Here is a 26,893-nt window from a genome sequence, read left to right on the forward strand (position 1 = left end):
CCGAAAGAAAGATTCTAAATTACCTGGCTACACTCATGCATAGTGTGAATGGGGGCTTAAGTCCTGAGATTGGAGATGCTGGTTGCCAAGGATGTTGTACTTTGGTCCTATAGGAAGCATAGCACCTGCCTGCCCCTGACAATGGAAGTGGTGAGTGACTGGTTGAATGGAACACTCAGGAACCTTTCCATTCTGTTTTGCCTTAAAACATAAAGGTTGGGACACTACTAGAATATTTATTGTTAAGGAGCCCCATTCTAGGTTCTCATTCTCATTTAAACTTTGATTTACTAAAAGCAAACACAATGTTCACTTTGCAACAAGAGGTAATTTCACTATACAAGAAAATTTAAAACAGCTAAACAATCTACTTTGCCTCTGATAAATCAACCCCTAAGTTTCAAGCCTGTACAGCCCTGTGAGAGAAGAAACCCCAAAAGTTTAGGAATGTGTGTTCTACGTAGAAACCTTCACTTATCCTGAGTCCCCTTCACAATTCATCCCATTCTCCATGAACTAGTGCAATATAACTACAAATAAAGAAATAAATAAAGTGACTTGCACTAATTTATTGTGCATCTAAAGAAAAGGAGCACAACCCAAGATGAATGCACCTGGAACCTTGTCACCAAATAAGTGGTTTAGGATATATGCAAGCTGAAAATCAATATTCACCCACTTCTATTGAGTCTCATCACAAATAGTGCTGCATCATTAAATAAGCACTCTGATCAAATGGAAAAAAAAGGGTAATGATTAAAAAAAAAAAATATATATATATATGGTCTTCCCTTTAACAGGAAAATGATACCCTCTTCTGCACTCCATGAATCTGACAGTTAAGGCACAGTATATAGAACAGAATAGGAAACATTTCTATTTCAGCCTTAGAATTCGTTTTTTTCTGCCTGGACCAAACTTGCTCAGTTATGATATATTGATGAAAAAATAAATCATACAGAAGCCCTTATTTTTCAATCCCTAAATACTGTGTGTGCTCGACTGTTAGGCCGCGTACACACGCGGGGACTGTTCGGCCAACTTTGTCCGTCAAACAGTTTCGGCAAACAGTCCGCTCAAAATTAGCATGGACGGACATGGCCACACACGACGTACGAACAGTTTGCTGAAACCGTGCGCGATGACGTGAACGGCACGTACGAAGGGACGAAAAATACGACGTCCTATACACTGCATTATAACTTTCGGCGTGTAAATCCTTTCTGAGCATGCGCGGAACTTAGTTTGTCGAACAAGCCTACACACGAGGGAACTGTTCGCTGAAACAAGGTTTCAGCGGACAGTTTTTCGGAAATTCCGAAAAACCTTGTTCAGCGGACTGTTCGCTGAAACTGTCCGCTGAACGCCCACACACGGGCGGACTGTCCGCCGAAACACTGTTCAGCGGACAAAGTTGGCCGAACAGTCCCCGCGTGTGTACGCGGCCTCAGAGACATGGCACCCTCAATGGCAGAAGTGTTATGTTTTGTGAGTGGTTGAGTACAAATGAAGCCTAATAGAATTTTTTTTCAAAACAGGAAAGTTATTTTGTAAGTGTATTTACAACACTCATGCCGCGTACACACGAGCGGACTTCTCGTTGGACTGAACTCCGAAGGACTTTTCGACAGATTTCTGACGGAGTTCCTCCAAATACGGACTTGCCTACACACGATCACACCAAAGTCCGACCGTCTAGAACGCGATGACATATGATGGGACTAGAAAAAGGAAGTTCAATAGCCAGTAGCCAATAGCTGCCCTTGCGTCCTTTTTGGTCCGTCGGAATAGCATACAGACGAACGGTTTTCTCGATAGGAGCTGGTTCCGGCGGAAAGATTTGAAACATGTTCTATTTCTAGGTCCGTCAGAATTTTGGAAAAAAAAGTCAGCTGAAGCCCACACATGAGCAGAATGTCTGACAGAATCGTTCCGTCTGACCTTTTCTGCTGGAAAGTCTGCTCGTGTGTACGCGGCATCACACTGTACAGAACAGACCTGGACCTGGATGCCCACCATTAAGAGGAGGGCCTACATGACTATGTTTGCAGCATAGGCTGTAGTTAGGCAGATTTGTAAATGGGGTTTTAACTGAGTAGGAAGGCCTATCTGATTGGAGGGGAGCAAGATATGGTAGGGTGTGGTCAATAGTAGTTTAGGCAGAAGTGGGTGTTGATTGAGAGTCAGTTAGAGCAGGACAGACAAGGAGAAACTTTTCTCTCCCTCCCTCCCCTATATGTTACGGTTGTTTGTTCACCCTTCGTTCGGTTGCCCCCCCCCCATTGACGTTTGACAAAAGGTAAGGTACGTTAATTGCAGGGCATTTGGCGCAGGGGTCTGATGGAGTCATAGCTGTGTGCAAGGGTCTTAGGGTTTTGAAGGTGGGCATGGTGAAAGTTGTCTGTGGAGAATGATGGATGGGGCCCATCTTTGGAAGGGGTACCTTGTGAATAAGTGACGTCAGTAAGGCGATGTCGGTATTGGGACTGTATCAGGTGGTAATGTGGTAACTAATTATCCCTGATACGGTGTAGTTGCGGCTGGAGGCCACAGAATGGAACTGGTGCTTGAAACAGTCGAGTCGGTAGACCATGCTTGCCACCAAAATACCTGGACTTAAAAGAGTCAGTCATTGTACATTAGCGGGGTAAAGTTTTATTTTCACGGAATGTGATAAAAGATGTATTGGTTAAAATGTGTTTGTTAATAAACGGCTACTATGGCTATTTAAATCCATTCTAAAGTGGTTGTGTCTTTTTTATAAGGTGAGAGTCAGGTACGGTCATGGCAGCTGGGAAGTCAGCAATACATCAGTCGTGTAATGTTTTGCTACTGTCCAGAGTATGGGTAGTAACTTAAGCCTGGTACACACTTTTTTACTTCAGCCAGCTGAAAAAAAATGAGGAGCTTGGGAAGAGCTTGCTGTACCAACTTTGCAATGTTAGTATAACAATCTTCCCGTTGAGCTATTGTGTTCTGATAGGAGCACAGTCACCCTGCCAGAACACAGCCATAAGCTACAAGTTCAGATTGGATGCCAAACAGCCGGCTTCTGTCAGACATGCTGCAGTAAACACGGGCTTCTGTTGAAACAACCGATACCAGGCTTCTGTTGAACCAGCCGATACCAGGCTTCTGTTGAGCCAGCCCATTTGTACCAGGCTTTACTTGACTATGCAGCCAAGGAATAAAGGTACTTTCTACTAGTAAGTACTTGTATGCCTCGGCTGTGCATTGCAAGACAATTTCTATTAAGAATTGTCTGTCTTTTCCTGAGTATTATATACAGGAAGGATTTTGTCTCATTTCATATTCCCTATTATACTGTAAATTCTAAAAACAGTACAGCCTTCATACCTACTGTCCTCAGCTACAGGTATACTCTATATGATGTACTCTTTTTTACAAAATATGTTTACTATGAACTTTAATAGTTTTTAGTCAATTTTATTTTTTTATTTAAGCTTACACATATTAGAATTAGAATGTTTTTCCTTTTTTCCCTAGTTACAAAAAAATCTGTATATCTAATGAAACAGCTTTGCAGTGAGGGCTGAGAGGATGCGCCGTGTGTTGGTCCAGGCATGTGGGAGGATTCCGACCATATGGTCTGGTCTTTCCCGAGCCTGGACAGAATCGGTGATGTCAACCAACAGTGGGCTTTAGCCTGCTGTCTGCTGAAAATGGGTCACAGGAGTGCAGAACATACTTCTTCTTTAAGGTTGGCCTGGTAAACACTTGAAAGACTGAGAATAGATTTGCATCTGCTGGCTATAAATAGTACATGTGCAATATATATTTATGGTTTTACTTCTGAATATAATATATAAGTAAAATGCACAACATCTATTTTTTTTTTCGAGTTCTGAATGGAAAAAAACAAAAAACAAACAATCTATAAAAAAAGAATCCCCTTCAAATGCATTTTTTTTTAAATTGTAGTTTTTAACTTAATGTAATTTTTGAGAAGGCCACAATGTACTGTACTGAGAAATACAGAGGCTGCCCTTTCTGGACAATTATTTGAAAACTGCTAGGTAATTGGCCGCCATGTTGACCCAGTGATTTTAACACATTCCTCTAAGGCAGAACAACTTTTTTGTTGCATTCTTGTTTAGGGGTAGTGTGTCTCACCAATATTCAAGGCAAAGACAGCCACGGAATTACGTTTTTTAAAGGATCAGCAATGTCAGCCTCCAAATTTTTGAAGATGTTCCAAAACTGCCTCTATATGGAAAAAAGCTCTATATGCCTACTACTTATACCAAAAATGGAAAATAAGTAATATAGACAATATTTTCACATTTTATTTTGCTCACAAAAAACAGGCAATAAGGATTTCTGAATTTCATCTCCTTCAAGTCCATCCAAAGAAGCCTTCCCCAGCTTTTAACTAGGTGCCAAATGCCGTAATGAAAGAGTATGCTCTTATTTCTGTTAATCTGCAGACCACAGGAAAAAAAAAATTCTCCTGGAAAAAAGAATCTTTCCAAGTTCCAGATTTTAACTTCCTGAAAATACGGTGCAAGCGGGAGTTATAATTGTAGCCCTGTCTACTTCCCAGCGCCATTACTTCTTTTAAGAGACACATTTACTCATCCAGACAGTTCTTATAAGGTGTTTTATCAGCACAGTTTTGTGATTTTTCCTTTCACAGCCCAAAAGGGTACTGGTAGTGTTCAGTGTATGTATTATTTCAAGTCACACATTACTTGAATCAATGAGACACATGTTAGTAATATATAATCTAGTTATTTTGATCAATTTCATGCAAAAATAATCAACCTTTATCCTGTGACCCAATACCTAGGCAAATATCATATGACCTCTGGCTACAAGGATCATTGTGAATGTTTAAAGAGTAACTCCACTTTTGTCAAGAAAAAACATTCCCCTCTGGGTGATCTATGTACAGTGTAAGGATTTTAAGAAACTTTGTTACAGATTCCTACTTTTTGTTATTCTGAAGAAATCCCTGTGTGTGTGTCTCTGTCCATGAGGGAAAGTAAATCTAATGGAAGTGTTTTTTTTAAATTATCAATCAGTGGTTCAGCTGCAGGGCTCTAATGCCCTGTACACACGGTCGGACATTCCTATGACAAAATCCGTCAGATTTTTTCCGACGGATTTTGGCCCAAACTTGTCTTGCATACACAGGGTCGCACAAAGTTGTCGTAAAATCTGATCGTTCAGAACGATGTGACGTACACCACGTACGACGAGACTATAAAGAGGGCAGTAGCCAATAGCTTTCATCTCGTAATTTATTCTGAGCTTGCGTGGCACTTTGTCTGTTGGAATTGTCTACACACGATTGGAATTTAAACAATCAGATTTTGTTGTCAGAAAATTTTAGATCCTGCTCTCAAACTTTGTGTGTTGGAAATTCCGATGGAAAAAGTCAGATGGAGCCCACACACGTTCGGATTTTCCGACAACAAGATCAAAATGCATATTTTCCGTCGGAAAGTCCACCGAGAGGGCACTATGAGGAAAAATGCAGGATCTGCATCCCTTTAGACATGATTTCCTATTTGGTAATATCGTACCAAAACTTTAATTTTTGTTGCAGGGGAGGCCTGAAATCTGGCTTGTATCTTAGAGCCGGTTCACACAGGGGCAACACGACTTCCAACACGACTTTGGGAGGCAACTTGGACACGACTTGAGTATGAATCACAGCGCAACTTGAGGCAACTTACAAGGCAACTTGAAATTTCCTCCAGGACAGGGGACTTTGCCAGTGGCCAATCACAAAATAATCAGCTCTGTGGGAGGGAGGGGTTTGCCTAGAAAACAATTTTTACTTCCTGGAAAGTTGCTTCAGTTAAAACGGAGTATCCGACTTGGGGGCAACTTCCATTGAAATCAATGGGTACAAGTCGCCTAGAAGTTGGATTGAAGTTGTACAGGAACCTTTTCTGAAGTCGGAGCGACTTCAGTAGTATACATTAAGACGGCTCCACTCATTTCCTTTGATTTTCTCAATCGCGTGGATTGGGATGACTTGGGACGTCTTGAAGTCGGATCCCAGGTCGCCCCTGTGTGAACGGCTCTTAGGCAGACTTCTGGGAAAATCAGTGAGCCAATCACACAAGCAGGAAATTATTTTCTTGGGGGGCATAATTTCTCATATGTTCTCATGTTTTTGGGGGCATTCTGTACACATTCTGTGTACAGAACACCACCAGGTAGCCATATTGCATTTTTCAGAAAATTACAGAGCTGCAGATTATAAAGGAAAGGTCATTTTTAACAACATTCAATTACAATATGACTTGTGTCACAATTATATATGCTATATTATTTTTTTTTATTTGCTATTTTTTCCCCACTAAAGTGGAGATACCCTTTAACAAGACTACAGATAGTGTACTGTGGACTTGCAGTTAGGGGGTCAGCTCAGCAAGGCACCATATCTGTACTGCTTTAATAATATATAAGCAGAGTCTGATTAGTGATGAACAAATATGGCTGCCTTCATGTTTCAAATGACACATACAACATGGTAAACACATTTTGAGAAGATTTGTTTATTTAAGTTGATGTCCTATCCTCTTTCACTAGCTTCTGATTTCATTGTATATTTCATTGTATAAAGAAAGGTAATGGATAAGAAGCACAGTAACTCAATTTAAACATTTTTAACTGCTGAGAGAGTCTGCCATGACGTGAGTTGCTGCTTCTCAGGGCCTGAACCCACATGTCTGGATCTGCATGGAATCTCTGCACTTGCCTAGGGGGTGGAAGCTGCAATATGAGAAATTGATGAGCTTTTGTTTTCTTAGATCCTGCCGGTTTGCTATTATATTACAAATCAAAATGGGATTAAAGCAGGGTTTTTTTTAAGGTTTCTTAAATATTCAACTCTAAAGCAATTTTCTAAAGTCAATTTTAAGTCTCTTTCTCCCTGGACAGATTCCTGGCATCTCATAATTATCCAGTCATGCTTATTAAATGCATAATAATGATCAAACAAAGGTGAAATGGTCATGCTTAGTCTTGCATAGCCGTCTTCATATTCAGTAGAAATTCTGACACATTGTAACTGACATATCTTGCATATGTAAAGAGCAGTACCCTACAGCAATCAATCAGCAAATACTGACCACTTTAGAATACACAATTACACAAATACAATCTGTTGAATTTATTGTACAACGTCTTGTAAAATAGTCTAAACTATACATATACGGTATATTTGGGATATAATATGTGTTTACAAATGATGCATGTTTTGGAGGATTCCTTTCTAGTCATGCTTTTTTTTAAATACAGTGCATGTGGGGGCAATTTCCCTGTTAGCCCCCTAGGCAGTGCTTATCCCTAGTAATTTAACTAAGAACAGTAGGTAATGGAAACAATCTTTTCAGTCCAGGGGACCAAGTTTGGGGTGAAGTTTACCTTAATGCAGAGAATACGCTAAGGTAAAAAAATTGACTTTAGTACCACTTTAATCTACATAATCAAAAAAAGAACATAGTTGTAAAAGTTTGACACTTTTGGTATGGCTCTTTTAGAATGAACAGATACGCATATAACTGCAGAAAAATCTCTCCACTAATTCAACTCACGAATGGCCTACCATCATTGAAAAATCTTTTTTGAGTGATTTATGTCTTTAAACCCTAAGTGTGAAAAATAGAACTGAATATTACATACTCGAAAAATTTACAGTTTCAACTCTTTAGCTGTTGCTGATCTGCAGCAACAAGTTTACTTACAAGAAAAGTATGGGAATAGTTTTTTTTTTTTTTTTTTTGTTAATCATCCTTACCTAGATGGATGCTTCATCTGTCCCCCATCATCTCCCTGAGCAGAGAGCTGGTAACTGTCAGTCTGCGGCTCTCTGCTCCTCCCCACTCCCATGCTCACTGGAGCACTGGGCTGTGGAGGGGACGGGAGCAGCTGGTTCAGGCTCTCACTGGCTTGCTGAGAGGATAAGTTGGGTGAAAGTCTAGGCATGTAGGTGGATCCCGACTATATGGCTGCAATCTTTCAGAAGCCTGGACCAGCATTGTGACGTCATCTGACAGCGGGCTTTAGCCCAAGTCACAGGAGTGCAAAACGAACCACAGGAGAAGTACAGCCAAACAAGCTTTTGACTGTACTTCTCCTTTAATATTTACCACATGGTATGGTGTTAAAGTTATTGTAAAGGCTCGCTTTAAAAAAATAAATATAACAAACATGTTATACTCCCTCTGTGCAGTTCGTTTTGCACAGAGCAACCCAGATCCTCCTCTTCTCTGGTCCCTCTTTGCTGCTCCAAGTCCCTCTCTCCTATGAGTGCTCCTCAGCCAGCAGCGTGTTACAGTTTGTCACCCAAACTGAGTCAGAGCTCTGCCTCCCCTTACCCTGATTGGCTGACTGACGTTGATTGACAGCCGCAGTAGCCAATAGTGCCGCCGCTCTGTTTAGCCAATATGAAGGAGTGTACTGGATTGCTGAAGGGATTGTGGACATTGCTGGAGAGAGAAGGAGGTCAGGGAGGCAATTAGGGGGTGCTGGGGAGGCTGCTACACACAGAAGGTTTTTTATCTTAACGCATAGAATGCATTAAGATAAAAATACTCCTGCCTGACTCCTTTAAAGTGGTTGTAAACCCTTACAAACCACTTTGACCTACAGGTAAGCCTAGATTAAGGCTTACCTGTAGGTCCAAGAAATATCTCCCAAACCTATATTTAGGAGATATTTGCCCGAAGATGGGCAGACAGCGGCACGCAGGCGCACTGAGCGTGGCATCGTCGATGATGAAGATGCCGCGCAATGCCACGCGTCTCGGCTCCCGTGCGCATGCGTGGGAGTGACGTCACCGCGGCTTCAACGAATGACAGCGGCGGAGCTGCGAGACCCCACCGAGAAGATGGATGCGCCGGACTACAGGGGACAGCGGTGACTTCGCTGGCTCCTGTGTCAGGTAAGTGACACATAATGGGCTACTATGCGATGCATAGTAGTCCATTATGCTTTGCCTTTGCAGGGAATGAAAGAGGAAGTAAACTCATCAGGGTTTACTTCCTCTTTAAGTTGAGTTTAGAATACATACACCAAATAACTGAGGCTGAATAGGCAATGTGACCCAGTCATGAGATCATGTGCCAGGGTCATGTATAAAACAGAAGGGCTTCCTTCAAAGTTCATCGCTGACACACAAATGCAACTTTAATTATATTTCCTGAGACTTTAATTATATTTCCTGGGACTGCAATTTTTTAGGGTTATTTCCTAACCTTTAGATAGAGTAATATGGACATTTCTGTTGCAGTGGTGATATGTATATGATCTGTTAGCATACATCCCTGCATCTCTCATCAAGCTTGAATCTTTAATCTCTTTCTCATCTGGACATTTTCCATCTTGTTTAATACATGCGCAGATTGTTCCATTTCCATAGACTGCCTCTATTGGCCTTTCCATGGCTTTCACTTTATCTCTAACTTTCTTTTATCTTGAAATTTCATCTAATTTGGGAAGTTTTGCATTTAATTTCTTTAAAATTCCAAAGGAAATAACTAGTAAAGTCTATTCATTCCAGAATGTTAAAAGCAAACACAATCTTGAACTACTTTTAAATTATATTCAAATGTTTTGAGTATTTTCATACAAATTTTCCCAAGAATTTTCAAACAAATTTCCGTTCAAAATTCTTCTAGTGTTTAGTAGCTCTCCCCCTTGTTCTGCATCATACTTGTCCATTGCAAAACATACATTTTATTACCAAAAGTATTTGGACGCCTGCCTTTACACACACATGAAATTTATTGGCATGCCAGTCTTAGTCTGTAGGGTTCAATATTAAGTTGGCCCACCCTTTGCAGCTATAACAGCTTCAACTCTTCTGGGAAGGCTGTTCAAATGGTTTAGGTGTTTGTCTATGGGAATGTTTGACCATTCTTCAAGAAGCGCATTTGTGAGGTCAGGCACTGATGTGGACGAGAAGGCCTGGCTCGCAGTCGCTGCTCTAATTCATCCCAAAGGTGCTCTGTCAGGTTGAGGTCAGGACCCTGTGCAGGCCAGTCAAGTTCCTCCACTCCAGACTCGCTCATCCATGTCTTTATGGACCTTGGTTTGTGCACTGGTTCAAATCATTTGGTGGAGGGGGGATTATGGTGTGGGGTTGGTTTTCAGGGATTGGGCTTGGCTCCTTAGTTCCAGTGAAGAGAACTCTTAAGACTTCAGCATACCAAGACATTTTGGACAATTTCATGCTCCCAACTTTGTGGGAACAGTTTGGGGATGGCCCCTTCCTGTTCCAACATGACTGCACACCAGTGCATAAAGCAGGGCTCATAAAGACATGGATGAGCGAGTTTGGGGTGGAGGAACTTGCTTGGATTGCACAGAGTCCTGACCTCAACCCAATAGAACATCTATGGAATGAATTAGAGCCGAGACTGTGAGCCAAGTCTTCTCGTACAACATCAGTGTCTGACCAACAAATGCACTTCTGGAAGAATGGTCAAACATTCCCATAGCGACTCAAGCCCAAGCTTTTTCAAGCCAATTAGAGCCTCAGGCTCTAATCGTGTGGCTTTAAAAAAACATAAAAAAACTCAAAGAAACCTAGTTTGCACCCACATGCAAACTAGGGGGATTGTGCCCCTACCCCCCCATATGGACCAGAGGCTCCTGTTATAACCACTGCAGATTGAGGGTCATCCATCGACATCCTATGGCCGACAAGTTGTTGAACCTCAAAATTTGATTGTAACAAATGCTGTTTTGAACCCAGTGATAGAGCCCAGGTTGCATATAGATGAGTATGCACAACAGTTCATTTATAACCATGTACTGTTTCAAGATAATGCATAAGGACATGAATGAACAGTATGTAATTGAATATTATAATTATTTGACCATTTTGTCAGATCCATCTGTTCTTACGAAAGGACAAGGGAGATTAAAAAATCATTCATCTACTTTCTCTAAGTGTTAGCAAAGACTAGATAGTACTTACTGAGCCGATGATATCATGAAGTGCTTCGAAGCCCCCATTTACAGGGAAGACGTGGTCTCTGCTGTCAGCTATTCGTGCCAGCTGAGTCCCCGGGGAAGAAAAAAAGTAAGAAAGAATGTTACAACAGACAAAGAATCCAATTGTAGCAACAAAATATTTTGTATAATCATGTTTTTTCTAGTCCAGGCCTCTAATGCAGTCTAGATAGCTTTTTAATAATAAACATCAGTTCTAATAACATGAACCTACTATGTAACACAGATAGTAGAAAAGTCACGTAGATATACAGTATATGATGTTAAAGTGGTTCTTCGTCCTAGAAGTCAAAAATGAAAAGTCAGCAGCTATAAATACTGTAGATGCTGACTTTTAATATCAGAACACTTACCTGTGCAGGGATCCAGCCCTGTCCTACCAAAGCTGATTATTTGGCCATTTTTGGGATGCTTGCTTTGATAAGCCGGCATGTTTGGGCACCGGCATGTTTGCTTTGGAAAGCCGGCTGTGACTGCTTGCGGCTTCACAGCCAGCTTCTCACTGCGCATGCACAAGCCACACTACACTGAGCAGTCCCACAGCTTTCCAGGGACCTGGGATGTGTCCCAGAGACTGAGAGGGAATTCCCACATTAGGCATAAAAATAAATATATATCAATATATATAGTTAATAAATGATCTTAGCCACTTCCATATCGGGCCTATTCTGGCACTCTTCTCCGACATGTAAAAATCATAATTGTTTTTGCTAGAAAATTACTCGGAACCCCTAACAATATATAATATATATATATATATATATATATATATATATATATATATATATATATATATATATATATATATATATATTAGCATACACCCTAGGGAATAAAATGGTGGTCATTGCAACTTTTCATTTAGCACAGTATTTGCGCAACAATTTTCAAATGCATTTTTTTTTGTGGAAAAAACTGTTTCATGAATTAAAAATAACAAAACAGTAAGTTAGCCAAATTTTCTTGTATAATGTGAAAGATGATGTTACGCTGAGTAAATAGATACCCAACATGTCATGCTTTAAAACTGTGCACGCTCATGGAATGGCGTCAAACTTCGGTACTTAAAAATCTCCATAGGGGATGCTTTACATTTTTTTACAGGTTACCAGTTTAGAGTTACAGAGGAGATCTAGAATTGTTGCTTGTACTCTAACGCACGTGATGATACCTCACATGTGTAGTTTGAACAGCATTTACATATGTGGACAGGACTTACGTGTGCGTTCGCTTCTGAGTGTGAGCTACCGGGGTCAGGGTAGTTTAAAAAAAATATATATTATTATTGTTTATTTAACTTTTTTTTTTTTAATTTTACACTTTCTCTTTTAAAAATTTTTGTATCACTTTTATTCCTATTACAAGGAATGTAAACATCTCTTGTAATAGGAATGGTGCGTGACAGATCCTCTTTATGGAGAGATGCGGGTTCAATAAGACCCCACATCTCTCCTCCAGGCTGGAAAGCATGAGATCAAAAAAAAAAATCACGATCTCATGCTTACCAGCCACGATCGCAGCTTTGTTTACAATCCCGGCCCAGACGTGACATCATAACGCCATGCCCGGGCATCCGACAGTCATAAAGATTACTTGTGAGCATCTGGCCACCGGAAATCTCAATGGTTGTCATCCGGCGGTGGCCGATTCTTTCTCCGAGTCCCTGATGGCACAGGAGAGCCCACAGAAGCACCGGATGGTGTAACTGCCACTATGATCATTCTTATGGTGCACAGAATTGCCGGCTGAAAACGAGGATATCTGACTGATGCCTGTAGCTGCAGGCATCATTCAGATATTCCCACTGAAAGTCAGAGATGTCATATGATGGCCTTGGGCTGGAAGTGGTTAAAGTATAACTAAAGGCAAAACTTTTTTTGTTTGTGGTAGTGTGGAGATGGCTTAGGCCGCGTACACACGCGGGGACTGTTCGCCCAACTTTGTCTGTCAAACAGTTTCAGCAAACAGTCCGCTCAAAATTAGCACGGACGGACTTGCCCACACACGAGGAACGAACAGTTTGCTGAAACCGTGCGCGATGACGTGAACGGCACGTACGACGGGACGGAAAATACAACGTCCTATACACTGCATTATAACTTTCGGCGTGTAAATCCTTTCTGAGCATGCGCGGAACTTAGTTTGACGAACAAGCCTACACACGAGGGGACTGTTCGCTGAAACAAAGTTTCAGCGGACAGTTTTTCGGAATTTCCGAAAAACCTTGTTCAGCGGACTGTTCGCTGAAACTGTCCGCTGAAAGCCCACACACGAGCGGACTGTCCGCCGAAACACTGTTCAGCGGACAAAGTTGGGCGAACAGTCCCCGCGTGTGTACGCGGCCTTAGAGTGTTTGTCAGTTTTTATTGCTGTCTGTACCCTCGTTAGGGAGATTCACCCTCTCTATTTGTCCTGTTTCATTGAAAATGAAAGTAAAAGAAAATCCCAAATTTTGGGTTGTCCCAGAAAAGTAATAGAGGGGAAATCTTCCAATAAGCACACTAGTTCAGGTCACCTGGTGGTCCCCAAGGAATGCCATTTATTTTGCAGGGATTTGCTCTCACTTCCTGTTTGGATATGGGACAGGAAGTGAAGGGAAATCTTTACAATGCAACATAGATGGCGGAAAAAAATCTGACATTGGTTGTAACCCTCCTTTGCTCCACCAAAAATGAAAAAAAAGTTTTGCCTATAGTCCTACTTTAATAAATGTGTGATATCATAACATAACATAATTTCTGTAATAATAATATAAATTTCAATGGATATAAAGTTTATCTATTTCTGATTTTTTTCAATGCAATAAACATATTACCTGTGTCTCATTGAAGTCTTTCACTCCTACACAATAAACTTGAGCTCCCAAGTCGCGAGACCTGTTAGCCTAAAAGGGATATAGAAAATTCAATATTGACATAAAAAACTATATATACAAATGAATTGCATGAACATAATAACAGATCACAGCTATAACTGTAAACATTAAGTGTATTATTGACTGTAGCAATGGAGAATCTGGTTGTGTTGTGCCATATTAGATGAGGCCCATATTCTGTCTGATGAAACTAAGGGCTCCTGGTTACAGTATAGTCATATAACAGCTGACAGTAGGGATCTGAAGTAAGGATCCTGTTGCTGGCCTTTCCTATCAGGCAAAAATATATTCTCCCTTTATCTTTGACAACAGAGTAAATGTTTGGCAGTGAGGTCGTTAATGATTTAGCATTGCTGTAGTTTAACTAAAACTTGGGTAAGCTGTTCATAATAACATTCACAATTTTTTCAAGACCCAGTCCATATAGTATGTATCACCAGAGGACCCATCGTGATCACCAAAATTGGCAAGTTAGGTATATGCATTAAAATGATTGGAAAGTATTACATCTGACTATAGGCTTATTTTTTTATATTATTTTTTGAAAAGTGACAGTTATTTTTTGCTAATGAGACTGGCAAATACTGAGATTATTGCCTGGAGTGGCAATGTGATTATCAACAAATCTCAAAGTTTTACTATTGATAAGGCAGATAGTATAATCTCAGTAAATGAGGGTAGTGAAAGGTCTTCCTGTTCACTTATACATGGCCAAATGTAGAAGAACCATGTCGTTTTTCACCCCTAGTAATCGGAAAAGTCTTATCTCAGATAAGCCATTGTTAACAATGTTTCTATAAAATGTGGTCATCAGTAGTAGTGTTACTGATGACCACATTAGTATATGCCTCAAGTTGCATTATAGTAAAGCTTTTCTCAAATAAAAATGTAATGTATTGCAGCTTACCAGTTCTTAGATGTAATGACTGTATTCATGTTTGCTTTATATTTGTTATGGGCATCCTGCCCGTAACACACGTCCTGTTCTAGGCTGACAATGATTACTCACTGTTCTGTATCTATGGAGGAACAGCATTGTCACCCCAGGCTACTCTGCTGATTTGGACTGCACACACACTGCCCCTCTCTTCATCTTCAACACATAGATGGGTGTTGCTTTGTAGTTCAGAGAAGATAGCTTGGAAAGCTGATAGCATTGTTAGAGATTTCAGTTCAGTCCACAGGAATTTTAAAGGACATACGTTTTCCAAAAAGTTTAACAGGTGTATTTGTAAGTGTACTTGTACTTGGACAAAGGTACTGAAAACTGAAAACGAATGCCGCTACCATATGCAAGGAAGGACTGGTTTGTTGCAATATATGATCATTTTAATTTTGGGTTTAAATACACGTGGCGTTAACGTATTCTCTTATTGGCTCTAATGCTCTTTGTTACGGATATACAATATTTTGGCTTTATGTTTTCAGTTATTTGCAGCATTTGATTGCTACCTCTCGCTCTGCATAATAAAGCAGGTCCTCGTGCAGCTCCCCATCGGTCAGGGCAATGATCACACTCGCTGTCCTGAAACCTAGAAGGGAAACAGACAAGTTGTTAATAATTAAGAGTATGTAATAGGTTTACATTCAATTACTTTCATTCAAATAATGCTAATGCATGAAAGCACCCACACACAAAAACTGACAATAACTGGACAACTTGGAGGGTTGATTCACTGGAATGACCACCACAGATGTTATGGCACATAGCCACTGTATGATACTATATGATATTTTCCCCATTTAATAATTCAATACATTTGTATGGCACAGTTTGACAAAGCAAGTTCTTGATAATTGTTGGATCTACTGGTGTATGGCCAACTCTAAAAGTTCAGCTGATATTATATTAACAGAATATAGTTAATGTTAACAAAATAAAGCTAATCTGTCACTTACAATGAGGGAACACATAGTTAAAAAAAAATAATAAAAGCTGAAAAATTGAAAAAACTGTGGTTTGCCATTCAATGATCCAATCTCGATATCAGATAATTTTATACTCATTGTTATTTTATTGGACACCGGGCATGTTTACTTCGTGGCCTCATTGTATACGGCTATCTCCCACCAACTGGGCTACGACGCAGTACAACATTTTTTAGTTCAGGATAATACCATCTCAGTTACCCAGCGTAATTTTATTTTAGAATTGCTTCTTTTTGCTATGACGCATAATCATTTCTGGCATGAAGGAGCCCATTTTTTGCAGGTAAAGGGGGTGGCCATGGGAGCCAAATTTGCTCCCAGTATGGCCAACCTCTTTATGGCAAAATGGGAGGAGGATACTGTTTTGGGGAATAGGCCTCCAGAGTTGGTGGCCTGGAAAAGATTCATTGATGATATCCTGTTCATTTGGGATGGTGACAGTGCATCTGCAGGACTTTTTCTATCCCATCTGAACAGTAATGATCGAGGCATAGTCCTTAGTCATGTATTAAGCCCTAATGACATCCAATTTTTGGATTTAAAAATTTCTATTGTGGAAAATAAAATAGTCACCACCACGTTTTTCAAAAAGACTGACAGGAATAGCTACATCCCTCTGGATTCTTGCCATCATAAATCATGGTTGTCAGCCGTACCGAAGGGACAATTTTTGCGCCTTAAGCGCAATTGTACCGTTCCTGATGATTTCTTCAAGGAGGCGTCAATTCTCAAAAATAGATTTGTGACCAAGGGATATGATAGTGATTCTCTTGACTCCATTATTGTTGAGGTTGGGAAGAGGGATCGTCAATCACTATTAGCTGACAAACAACCAAAGACTGAAAGTGTAGATAATTATGATCTAGCTTTTATTACAACTTTTTCCAGTCAGCACTGGGCCATTAAAAGGATTATAAAAAAATATTGGCCAGTTATAAAGAATGATCGTGTCCTAGGTCCCTTGTTATCAGATAGACTAAATGTTATATTTAGGGGTGCCACCAGTCTGAGGAACATGATTGCTCCTAATGTCCCAGACCCCCCCAAGAGACCCACCTTTTTTGGCGATTTAAAAGGTTTTTTTCCGTGTGGAAAGTGTAGAGCCTGTAGGCTTAACACATTATGGGGGAGAAGATTCACGGAATTCACCTCGCATGGCACGGGGCTCACATATCCCATTCAAACTTTCATTACATGTTCCACCAAGTGTGTTGTGTACCTCCTTAGGTGTCCATGCGGCTTAGAATATGTGGGACGCACAGTTCGTATGTTACATGTATGTCTGGGTGAGCACATAACTAATATTTGCAAGGGTTTTGATAAGCATAATGTGAGCAAACATTATGACTTGAAACATAATCGTGACCCAAGGGGCACCACTTTTCTAGCTATTGAAAAATATGTGCCTCATTGGCGTGGTAGTAATGCTAAGCGCACTATCTCAAGAGCCGAAACTAATTGGATATACAAATTGGGTACACATTAGACATGTGCAGAGTAAAATATTTCGTTTTGGAATTTCGTTTTCGTCCGAAAACTTCATTTATTTAGTTACTCCCGAAATTCGTTGTTATTTATTTCGTTTTTCGTTCAAAAATTGCATTCGTCTGAAAATCCACATGAATTACGGTCGAATCTGTCTTGGAAGGCTTATGGTGTCTGTCGAATGTATAAAGAAGATTCGACGGAGCTAACTATATAGCATACTTTAGAACCCTATTAAAGTCTATGGGACTCCAACGTTCAAAATCTAAAGTGCTAATTTTAAAGGCTAATTTGCAAGTTACTGTCCTAAAAAGTGTTTGGGGACCCGGGGTCCTGCCCCAGGGGACATGTATCAATGCAAAAAAAAGTTTTAAAAACGGCCATTTTTTCGGGAGCAGTTATTTTAATAATGATTAAAGTGAAACAATAAAAGTGTAATATTCCTTTAAATTTCGTAGGGGGGGGTTGTCTATAGTGTGCCTGTGAAGGGGCGCATGTTTCCCGTGCTTAGAACTGTCCCAGCACAAAGTGTCATTTATGCAGGAAAAAAAGTCCTTTAAAATCACTCGCAGCTATTATGAATTGTCGGCTCCGTAATACAGAGAACACTCATTGAACGTCATTGATAAAAAAATAAATAAATAAATAAATAAAAAAGCGTGGGGGTCCCCCAAATTCAATTACCAGGCCCTTCAGGTCTGGTATGGATATTAAGGGGAACCCTGCCTCAAATTTAAGAAAAAAATTGACGTGGGGTTCCCCCTAAATATCCATAACCAGACCCTTCAGGTCTGGTATGGATATTAAGGGGAACCCCGTGTCAAATTTAAAAAAAAATTGACGTGGGGTTCCCCCTAAAAATCCATACCAGACCCTTTATCCGAGCACGCAACCTGGCAGGCCGCAGGAAAAGAGGGGGGGACGAGAGTCCGTGACCCCTCAAAGCACCTTGTCCCCATGTTGATGAGGACAAGGGCCTCATCCCCACAACCCTGGCCGGTGGTTGTGGAGGTCTGCGGGCGGGGGTCTTATCAGAATCTGGAAGCCCCCTTTAACAAGGGGACCCCGAGACGTATGGGTGACCCCGCCCCCCTCTGATGTAACGGAAACCTGCCTGTGTTACATCAGAGGGGTGCGGGTCACCCCTACGTCACAGGGAACCCCGGGTTTCCCCTTGCGTCAGAGGGGGACGGGGTCAGGTGACGGGTGGCCCCGCCCTCCGTATATAAGAAACGTCACCCGCCGGAATGCCTGCAGTGTCTCTGTGGAGGAGACAGAAGAAGGATGTATTCGCTGCGCTGGATGACATGAGACATCGCTGGAGAGATGACCGTCCGTCGCTGGATAGCAAGAGTGGATTACCACCGCTGGAATCTTTTTTTTATTTTTTTATTTTTAATAAAGGAATTTTTCAAAAGTGTGTTTGTTTTATTTAACCATTTTTTACACTTTCTTTGTGAAATGATAGGGGTACTTTTGTACCCCCTTACCATTTCAAACAGGGGGGGGGCCGGGATCTGGGGGTCAGGGTTGTGGGCCAACCGGCCAGGGTTGTGGGGATGAGGCCCTTGTCCTCATCAACATGGGGACAAGGTGCTTTGAGGGGTCACAGACCCCCAAAGCATCCTCCCAATGTTGAGGGCATGTGGCCTGGTACGGTTCAGGATGCGTGCTCGGATAAAGGGTCTGGTATGGATTTTTAGGGGGAACCCCACGTCAATTTTTTTTTTAATTTGATGCGGGGTTCCCCTTAATATCCATACCAGACCTGAAGGGTCTGGTTATGGATATTTAGGGGGAACCCCACGTCAAATTTTTTCTTAAATTTGAGGCAGGGTTCCCCTTAATATCCATACCAGACCTGAAGGGCCTGGTAATTGAATTTGGGGGACCCCCACGCTGGGGGACCCCCACGCTTTTTTTTTTATTTTTTTTTTTTTTTTTTTATCAATGACTTTCAATGAGTGTTCTCTGTATTACGGAGCCGACAATTCATAATAGCTGCGAGTGATTTTAAAGGACTTTTTTTCCTGCATAAATGACACTTTGTGCAGGGACAATTCTAAGCACGGGAAACATGCGCCCCTTCACAGGCATACTATAGACAACCCCCCCCCCTACGAAATTTAAAGGAATATTACACTTTTATTGTTTCACTTTAATCATTATTAAAATCACTGCTCCCGAAAAAACAGCCGTTTTTAAAACTTTTTTTTGCATTGATACATGTCCCCTGGGGCAGGACCCGGGTCCCCAAACACTTTTTAGGACAGTAACTTGCAGAATCTTTTCTCTCTGTCAAATCTTTTTTCTCTGTCGAATATTTTCTCTATATAATCTTGGTCTAATAGAGGTAAGGTTAAGCACATTCGACCACAGGTTCTATAGACACAGATTGTTGTCAGAGTCATGTCGAATCTCCTATTCTATATCGAACTGTTGTAACAATGAAAACGAAAATAAAGCATTTATTTATGTCGGATCTTTCGTTTTTCGGATTTTGTGCTTTCGTTATCGTTTGTCAAAACGAAAACGAAAAAAGCTGAAATTCGGACGAAAATGCATTCGGACGAAAACGAATGCACATGTCTAGTACACATATTCCTGGGGGACTTAATGTTGAGTGGGACATCAACTGTTTTATTAATAATGGTTGATGTCCCTCTCCTTGGCCCATTCCAGTGGTCATCTTTATCAAATGCTGATTGGCGATATAAAATGCCTGTACTTTGATGAATATGCTGTATAGAATTTGGTATTATACCTTTCTGGAATGTCAGCTGTACCTCATTATTGAAAAAATTGTTAACATTTTTTATATTTTTTTACAAGGTTATTTTGTAAAGACTATTGGTAATGATGGGCAGCTGGAGCAGTCATTTAACTACTGTGTAATTGGAGTCATTTTTTTTACTATTTTTTAATCACTAGGTGGCGGTACTCATGTTCACCTGCATTTTTATTTTCTGTTTTTTATTTATTTTTATTTAATTTTCTAAAAAAAATAAATAAAAAAAATTTAAGTTTTTTATAAATGGAGACTTTAATACTTAAAGATCACGATTGGTCCGTATTGTTATACGGCCATTTTGCCAACGTGATTATTTTGGGGTTTTGACCCCGTTCAAATGCTTAACACTTCCGGTGGTTAGTTTACTAAGCCCGTGAAAGGGCGTTCGTTTTAACCTATGGCATGGCTCCTTTCCTTACCATTAGGCTATAAAAGGGTTTGGCACAATGGTGTGGGCGTACCCCTGATGACGTCAGACCTTTGACGAAACGATCGTCAGGTAGCCACGCTTACACCCATTGTGCATCTGCGTTCGCACTTTTATTTTGCTAGCAATCTGTTCGTTTTTAAACGTTATTTGTATTTTTGTGTGACTCGGTGGAGTCATTTTAAGCGCTCAAGTAGTTGGTTGAAATAAATTCTGTTCAAACTGTATTACACGATCTGGCGCATTTTGTTTTTTTTGGTGATACGTCGTTTTGAGGCCTGTGAGAGGATCCGTGCGGATTGGAAGATCACGTCACATCCTAATGATTGGGTCATTTTCCGGCATCCTGTATCGAGACGTCTATGTGATCTGTGATCGAATCTGCGCAGTTTGACCTCCTTTAACAAGGGGTCACTGGGGATCTGGTAAGCCTCCATTTATTACCGATCTATAGAGGTGAAGGGTCCACGTGGTCAAGTATTATTATTGTTTTTGAACAAACAAGATTAGTTACCTTTGCTTCATATTCACATGGGACATTATTTATATTATTTTGCTGCATCAATTTATTTATGATCATTTGGATTCACAGTTCGTTTTTGATTCTATTGGACACTTGAGTTTCATAAATATTTTTGATTCTATTGGACACCTGAGTTTCAGAAGTATCTTAGATTAATGTTTTTCACAATATTTATATTAATGTTTTTTCACAACATTTATATTTTGATTTCACAGTTTTGTTTGTTTTATTTTTATTAAGCCACATTCATATTTAGTGGCCAAGCGCTGCACTTTATTTCTTTTATTTTCGTTGTGCCCAGTGTCCTGGTTATAGTGTTCAGCTGCTGACTTATTCATTTTTACTAAGCGCAGATTTTTTACTTCTTTTATGCTTACTTCATGTGTTAATTTGGACAATAGGAATGTGTGAATCAATTTGCCCCCACCTCTGGAACCTAATTTGAACCACTCAGCAGCAAAATAAAAATGAGCAATGCTACGTTAGTTGCTTTAGTGGTTACAGTGATTTGCTGTTGAAATGCTAAAGGGCTCTTTAAAGTGTTACTAAATCAGTTTGTATATGAAGCATGGAATGCTTGTTATACTCACTGTGGAACTTAAGGGGTTGATCCTCTGCATTGTGTAACAAGGCTGTTTTATCCTCTATGCACATGGGCGTGTATACAGGCTGCAGTGGAAATCTCCACCTTCCTGAACTCTTAGCACTGGAGAAACTGTGCAGTTTAGCACTGACCGTGGTATACAGATCAGCCAAAAATGTATATAGTGGGAGTATTTTAATGTAAAAAGAAGATTTATAAGCTGTGGACACTGTGGGGGAGGCAGATGAACTATTTTCATATTACTAGGTTTAGTGACACTTAAAAAACAAAACAAATAAGGGCATCAAAGTCCATTTAGCCTGTCCAGAAGGTCTGGGGAAGGGTAACTTAAAGCGGAAGTCCGCCGTTTTTTTTTTTTTTTAAAAGCCAGCAGCTACAAATACTGCAGCTGCTGACTTTTAAAATAATGACACTTACCCGCCCAGCGCGCCCGCGATGTCGGCACCCGAAGCCGATCTCTCGATCGTCTCTCGGGTGCTGCCGCCGCCATCTTGGGTATGGGAATCAGGAAGTGGAGCCTTTCGGCTTAATTTCCCGGTTCCCTACTGCGCATGCGCGAGTCGCGCTGCGCAATAAGGATGGTCCCCGCTGTCTCTGGGATCCATGTGTTTCCCAGCAGGCAGCGGGGGACCTTCGGAAAGGGGTGTAGATTCTGCGGAAAGGGGCATAGCTTCTGCAGAATCTACGCCGGAAGTGGGTGCAGATACCTGTACTGTACAGGTACCTGCACCCCCCTCCCCCTGAAAGGTGCCAATTGTGGCGCCGGAGGGGGGGGGTTTCCAATGAGCGGAAGGTCCACTTTAGGGTGGACCTCCGCTTTAAGCCTGTCTGTACTGTATACAGACCCTTTACCGGTTCGCTAAGAACATGCTGTATGTGAAAGCTGCCATTCTCAACTTCCTGCTTGTAATAGCTTGCTCTAGTATTTAACCAACAGCTTCAGTATTTTCAACGTTACGGATCTAGAATTAAATTGCTGATCAGGAGATCTACCTTTCCTCTGACCCTGATTGCTATATGCTTGTCTGCCGATTAGGGTGACATTCTGGGAGTTAGCATTTCTAAAAACAAGCAGTTACCATTAAACATTTTCTATGCTCCATTTATTGACAGGACAGAGCACAAAAATATTGTTTTGTTGGCAGATCGAGAATTGCCAATATCTTGCTTTGTACACACTGTTATAATGCAATAAGTTATGTGTGATAATTATAGGTGATATGCATGCCTTAAATATTGATTATTACAGTATGCATTAATGTCCACCCATGGCGACACAGTTTTACATACCTTTGTGATTCTCATGATAGATTTGTTCACTGGCCTGGACAAATTAAATGAAAAAAAGGATGATTTTAGCAAGCATAAAGTTAATTGGATAGCTAAACATGTTTAATAAAGCAGTGGAAGTCAATCAGTTTGTGCTAAAAACTGTAAATCATAGCAGATCAGGAAAAAGGAAATTGCCTTACTGAATAGCCAATTGCAATCAATCATAATGAACCATTCACAAATGTCTCAAGGCTATCCCTGCTCAACAACATTGGCATACCTCAGAGCCACTGATCGAATATATTTAACTCTCTATGAGTATAACCATTCTCTATGAAATACAACCCTGAAGAAGGAAATTCCTCTAAAATGCATTGGCTCTACTTGTATACTTTTATCTTCAATAAACAACTATAAAAATCATCAAGTGAGACTTTTTTTGGACATCAGGTGCTCCACTCCAAGAGTTTACAAATGTAACCTCAGTAAAGTGAAATCTGAGTAGCTTCTATGGATTACAAATCGTTTTACCTTTCTATCTCTTTATCACATGGCAAATAAGCTTTTAAATTATGTGAAATGCTATGCAGGTCTTGTTACATTTATCCACCTGGTCTCTACAGGGTCCAATTACAGATCTCTGATGCTTCTTTTCATTTAGTCCATTATAATAAGTAATTATCAAACTATAGCCACTGTAATCCAGCCCAAATCGCATATTACCGTACTTACTGTTTAAAGAAACTTTAAAAAACTTGTTTCCAGGGGTAAGGCATCGCCATCTTAAGTATTGTTTTCTGAGTCCACAATGGAGTGTATTTCCGCCCTTACATTGAGCATTTCCTGTACTGTTAACCAAGCCTCCTTCTCAATCCAACGTTAATATGGCAACCCTGCTTCCCTGTTCATAGCTGACTTGTTTTATTTCATAGTATTTACTTGTGCCGATTGTCTAATGCTTGCCTTTGTCAGTCTTATCAGCTTCAGCTGATAAGACTGCAGTAATGGCCAGGTTTACACTGCATGTGAGGTCACATGGTGTGTAGGAGGAAGCTCTGAATGATTCTGCAGCCTCCTGGGATTTCAGTTGTGTGCCGTAGGACGTCCTGATAACAGATCGATAAGCACATAGAGAGTGTGCCGTAAATCAGGGGAGATCTTGGTGATGTCATTCTAAAGAACAAAAAGGATTACAACAATACTAAGCAATTAAGGAGATATCTACAGCAGTGTTCATTAGGGTTTTTTTATGTTGATTTACATGGCACAAAGTGGTGGGGGAGAGTTTACAACCACTTTAATTTCTTTTTCTTTTTTGCACTGTAGTAATAGAGATATGAAAAAGGCAGCAACTTTATGAAATGTCCTTATCACTCAGGTCTCTGAAGGTGCTCATGGACTCTGGAAGGGGGTTGAACATGCAGGTATAACCTGACACCTTCAAGTATAACTAAAGGAAAAACTTTTTTTTTTATATAGATTGGCGAGGGATTAGAAAATGTGTCAGTTTTTATTGCTGTCTGTGACCCCATTAAGGAGATTCACCCTCTCTATTTCTCCTGTTTACCATTATCATTTAAAGTGAGAGTAAAAGAAAATCTCACGTTTGGGGCTGTCCCCAGAAAAGTAATAAAGGGGAAATATTCCAATGGGGACACTAAATCTGGTGACCTGGGGGTCCCCAAGGAATTCGCAGGGATTTTCTCTGACTTTCTGTTTGGTTATGGAACAGGAAGTGAAGGGAAAGGTCCGCAAAGGTACACAGATGGCCAAAAAAGTCTGCCAGGGTTTTAATCCTCCCTCACTCTTTTGCTATAGTTCTACTTTAAGCCATCTTTTCACTCAGTGGTAATATAACCACAAACTACTGGCACAGGGCATGTTTTCATATTTATGTCGGAAGGGGAGCAAGAGAGTGACCTAGGAATACACTACTTGGGAAGATCAGAATTCATTTGATGAATACTGTCCAGTTGACACACTTCCAGGGTGTTTACTTCACTCCACAAATATGAGATTACTTTTTGAAAATGGGTAAATTGCATAATTGTTACCTCATGTCTATGGAAAGTTTATGGCAGAGCTAATTGATTATTTTTACATAAAGTTGTGGGTGTTAAGATATCAGTCCAACTCCCGTTCACAGTTCAGTAGTACTGTATACTGCTGGAATTTCTTCCCTAGCCTGGCCAATAAATGGCTGAAGTGCATTGTCAGTCACAGATATTTTATGGAGAAACGCGAATGAATGGCATCTAGTAAAATTTTCTAAAATGTGCAATAAAACAGGTCTGTCACCATCATAACAAGCTGGTCCACTGTCACGTTACTTACTGGCCTTTACTGCTCAGTCATTACCCAATTGTCAAACTGGTTGCATCATTTGCTATTGCCTGACTTTTTATGTGCACATTTTGTTTTAGTTCATTTCAATCTACAAATACGGAGCACACATGTTGTGAGCGAAGAATTATCTTCTTTTTTTTTTAACACAAAATGCTAACAAAACAAATTACAACATAGCATATTGAATGTGACATACTTTAATATGGATTTGCATGCCTATCCCATCAGTCATAAAAACAACTTTTATTTTGTATTCAATAAAAATACTGTAAGTATGTAATATACATTTTGTGTTACTGTGTTTCTTATGTCCTTTATTGTACAAAAAAACAATTATTGTCCAAAAAAAGAGTGGGATACTTATTAGCTCTATAGGAGTTCATTGTTTCCTATTTATTGATCATACACAACATTTCCTATATTTCTTCTATTTATTTTACTTTTGTTTGTTTTCAATTACTTCTTTCCTCAATATAGATCTATACTGTATTTGTGCTCCCCTATTTCTTTTTCTAATTCTAAAAATCCTTCTGTTATTTCCTAGCTAATCTTACTCTACTTTATCTCTCATTTCAAATTCTATTTTTTTCAATATCCCATTTTAGATAATATTTTCCCTTTTCCCCATAAACTCAATATCTTTCACTTTCCTTATCAGAGGAAAATTACTTGATGATAACTTCAGTTTCAATGATATTGGTTCCTTTTCTTGAAGGACATGTGGAGCTTCCTTCTCAGGTTATTACCTTTTTCTGTACTCTGTGCCATTACCTGTTCAGGAGTATTTTAGGCATTTTCCCAAATGTATTGCTTACTTGGGCAAATTTTTGTATCTGGAATTTCATCTTTACTGTGTAACAGCTCTATATAACTTGAGTAGTCACCAGTGAATGTGAGACATTTTTTCCTGGAGTCTAATCTTTCATAAGACCACACAACTCAGAAAGCATTAAGGGTAGAGACTTTTGCTGCTGCTACTTTTAGAAAAAGATTTTCCTAGTCATTTTTATCCGTTATTTAAATCATCCACTTCATTATTTGACTACATGGGTACATTTTTTGCCACCAGCATGCTGAACTTTTGCTAGTTTCTTTATAATTTTAGGTTTTATACGTCCCGGATGACAGTGCTAGGTGTAACTATAGTTCAGTGATAACCAGTTGACTCACTTGACTGCACTTCAGCTTATACAGTTGTAGTGCTACCGCTGAAGGAGCCGTTTAGTAGTTTAGGCTCTCTACTGAATGACCTCAGCCCCTCTGACACACCAGGTTAAGCGGATAACATATGTACTCGACACATAATCATAACTCACTATCTGAAGAAAAACACCAGACTGGTTAGGAGTAAAGAAATACAATACAGTATATTGCACTGAATTAGAGAAATATGCACATATACTGTAGAGACAGGTAGAAGGTATATCTAATACAATACTCTAAACAAAAACATTACCTTGGGGTAGTAGTTTAAAGCAATTCCTGCAGTAGATAGATGGCTATATAGCTGTTAAACTGCAAATCAGTGTTAAAGTGCCAAAGGCAAACACTGCAACAAAAATGGTAATCAGTTTTGGCGTAACTTTCCTGCTACCAGTATGCTTTATTATTAGAGTGCACTCTAGAGGTTACTAGATTATAAC

General features: G+C 40.1%; 1 protein-coding gene across 1 annotated transcript in view; it reads right to left on the reverse strand.

The window, feature by feature from the left end:
* ANTXR1 (ANTXR cell adhesion molecule 1) overlaps positions 1 to 26,893 on the reverse strand; it is a 297,188-nt gene that overhangs the window by 174,282 nt on the left and 96,013 nt on the right. The window contains exons 5-8 of the mRNA XM_077469472.1: positions 22,923 to 22,956; positions 15,326 to 15,405; positions 13,814 to 13,882; positions 10,964 to 11,044 (exon numbers count right to left, since the gene is read on the reverse strand). Coding sequence (XP_077325598.1) covers positions 10,964 to 11,044; positions 13,814 to 13,882; positions 15,326 to 15,405; positions 22,923 to 22,956 — 264 coding nt within the window. The remainder of the gene's footprint in view (positions 1 to 10,963; positions 11,045 to 13,813; positions 13,883 to 15,325; positions 15,406 to 22,922; positions 22,957 to 26,893) is intronic.

Source organism: Lithobates pipiens, unplaced genomic scaffold, assembly GCF_037356315.1.
Source record: "Lithobates pipiens isolate NorthernLeopardFrog02 unplaced genomic scaffold, aLitPip1_a1.2 Scaffold_8, whole genome shotgun sequence".
Taxonomy (NCBI): domain Eukaryota; kingdom Metazoa; phylum Chordata; class Amphibia; order Anura; family Ranidae; genus Lithobates; species Lithobates pipiens.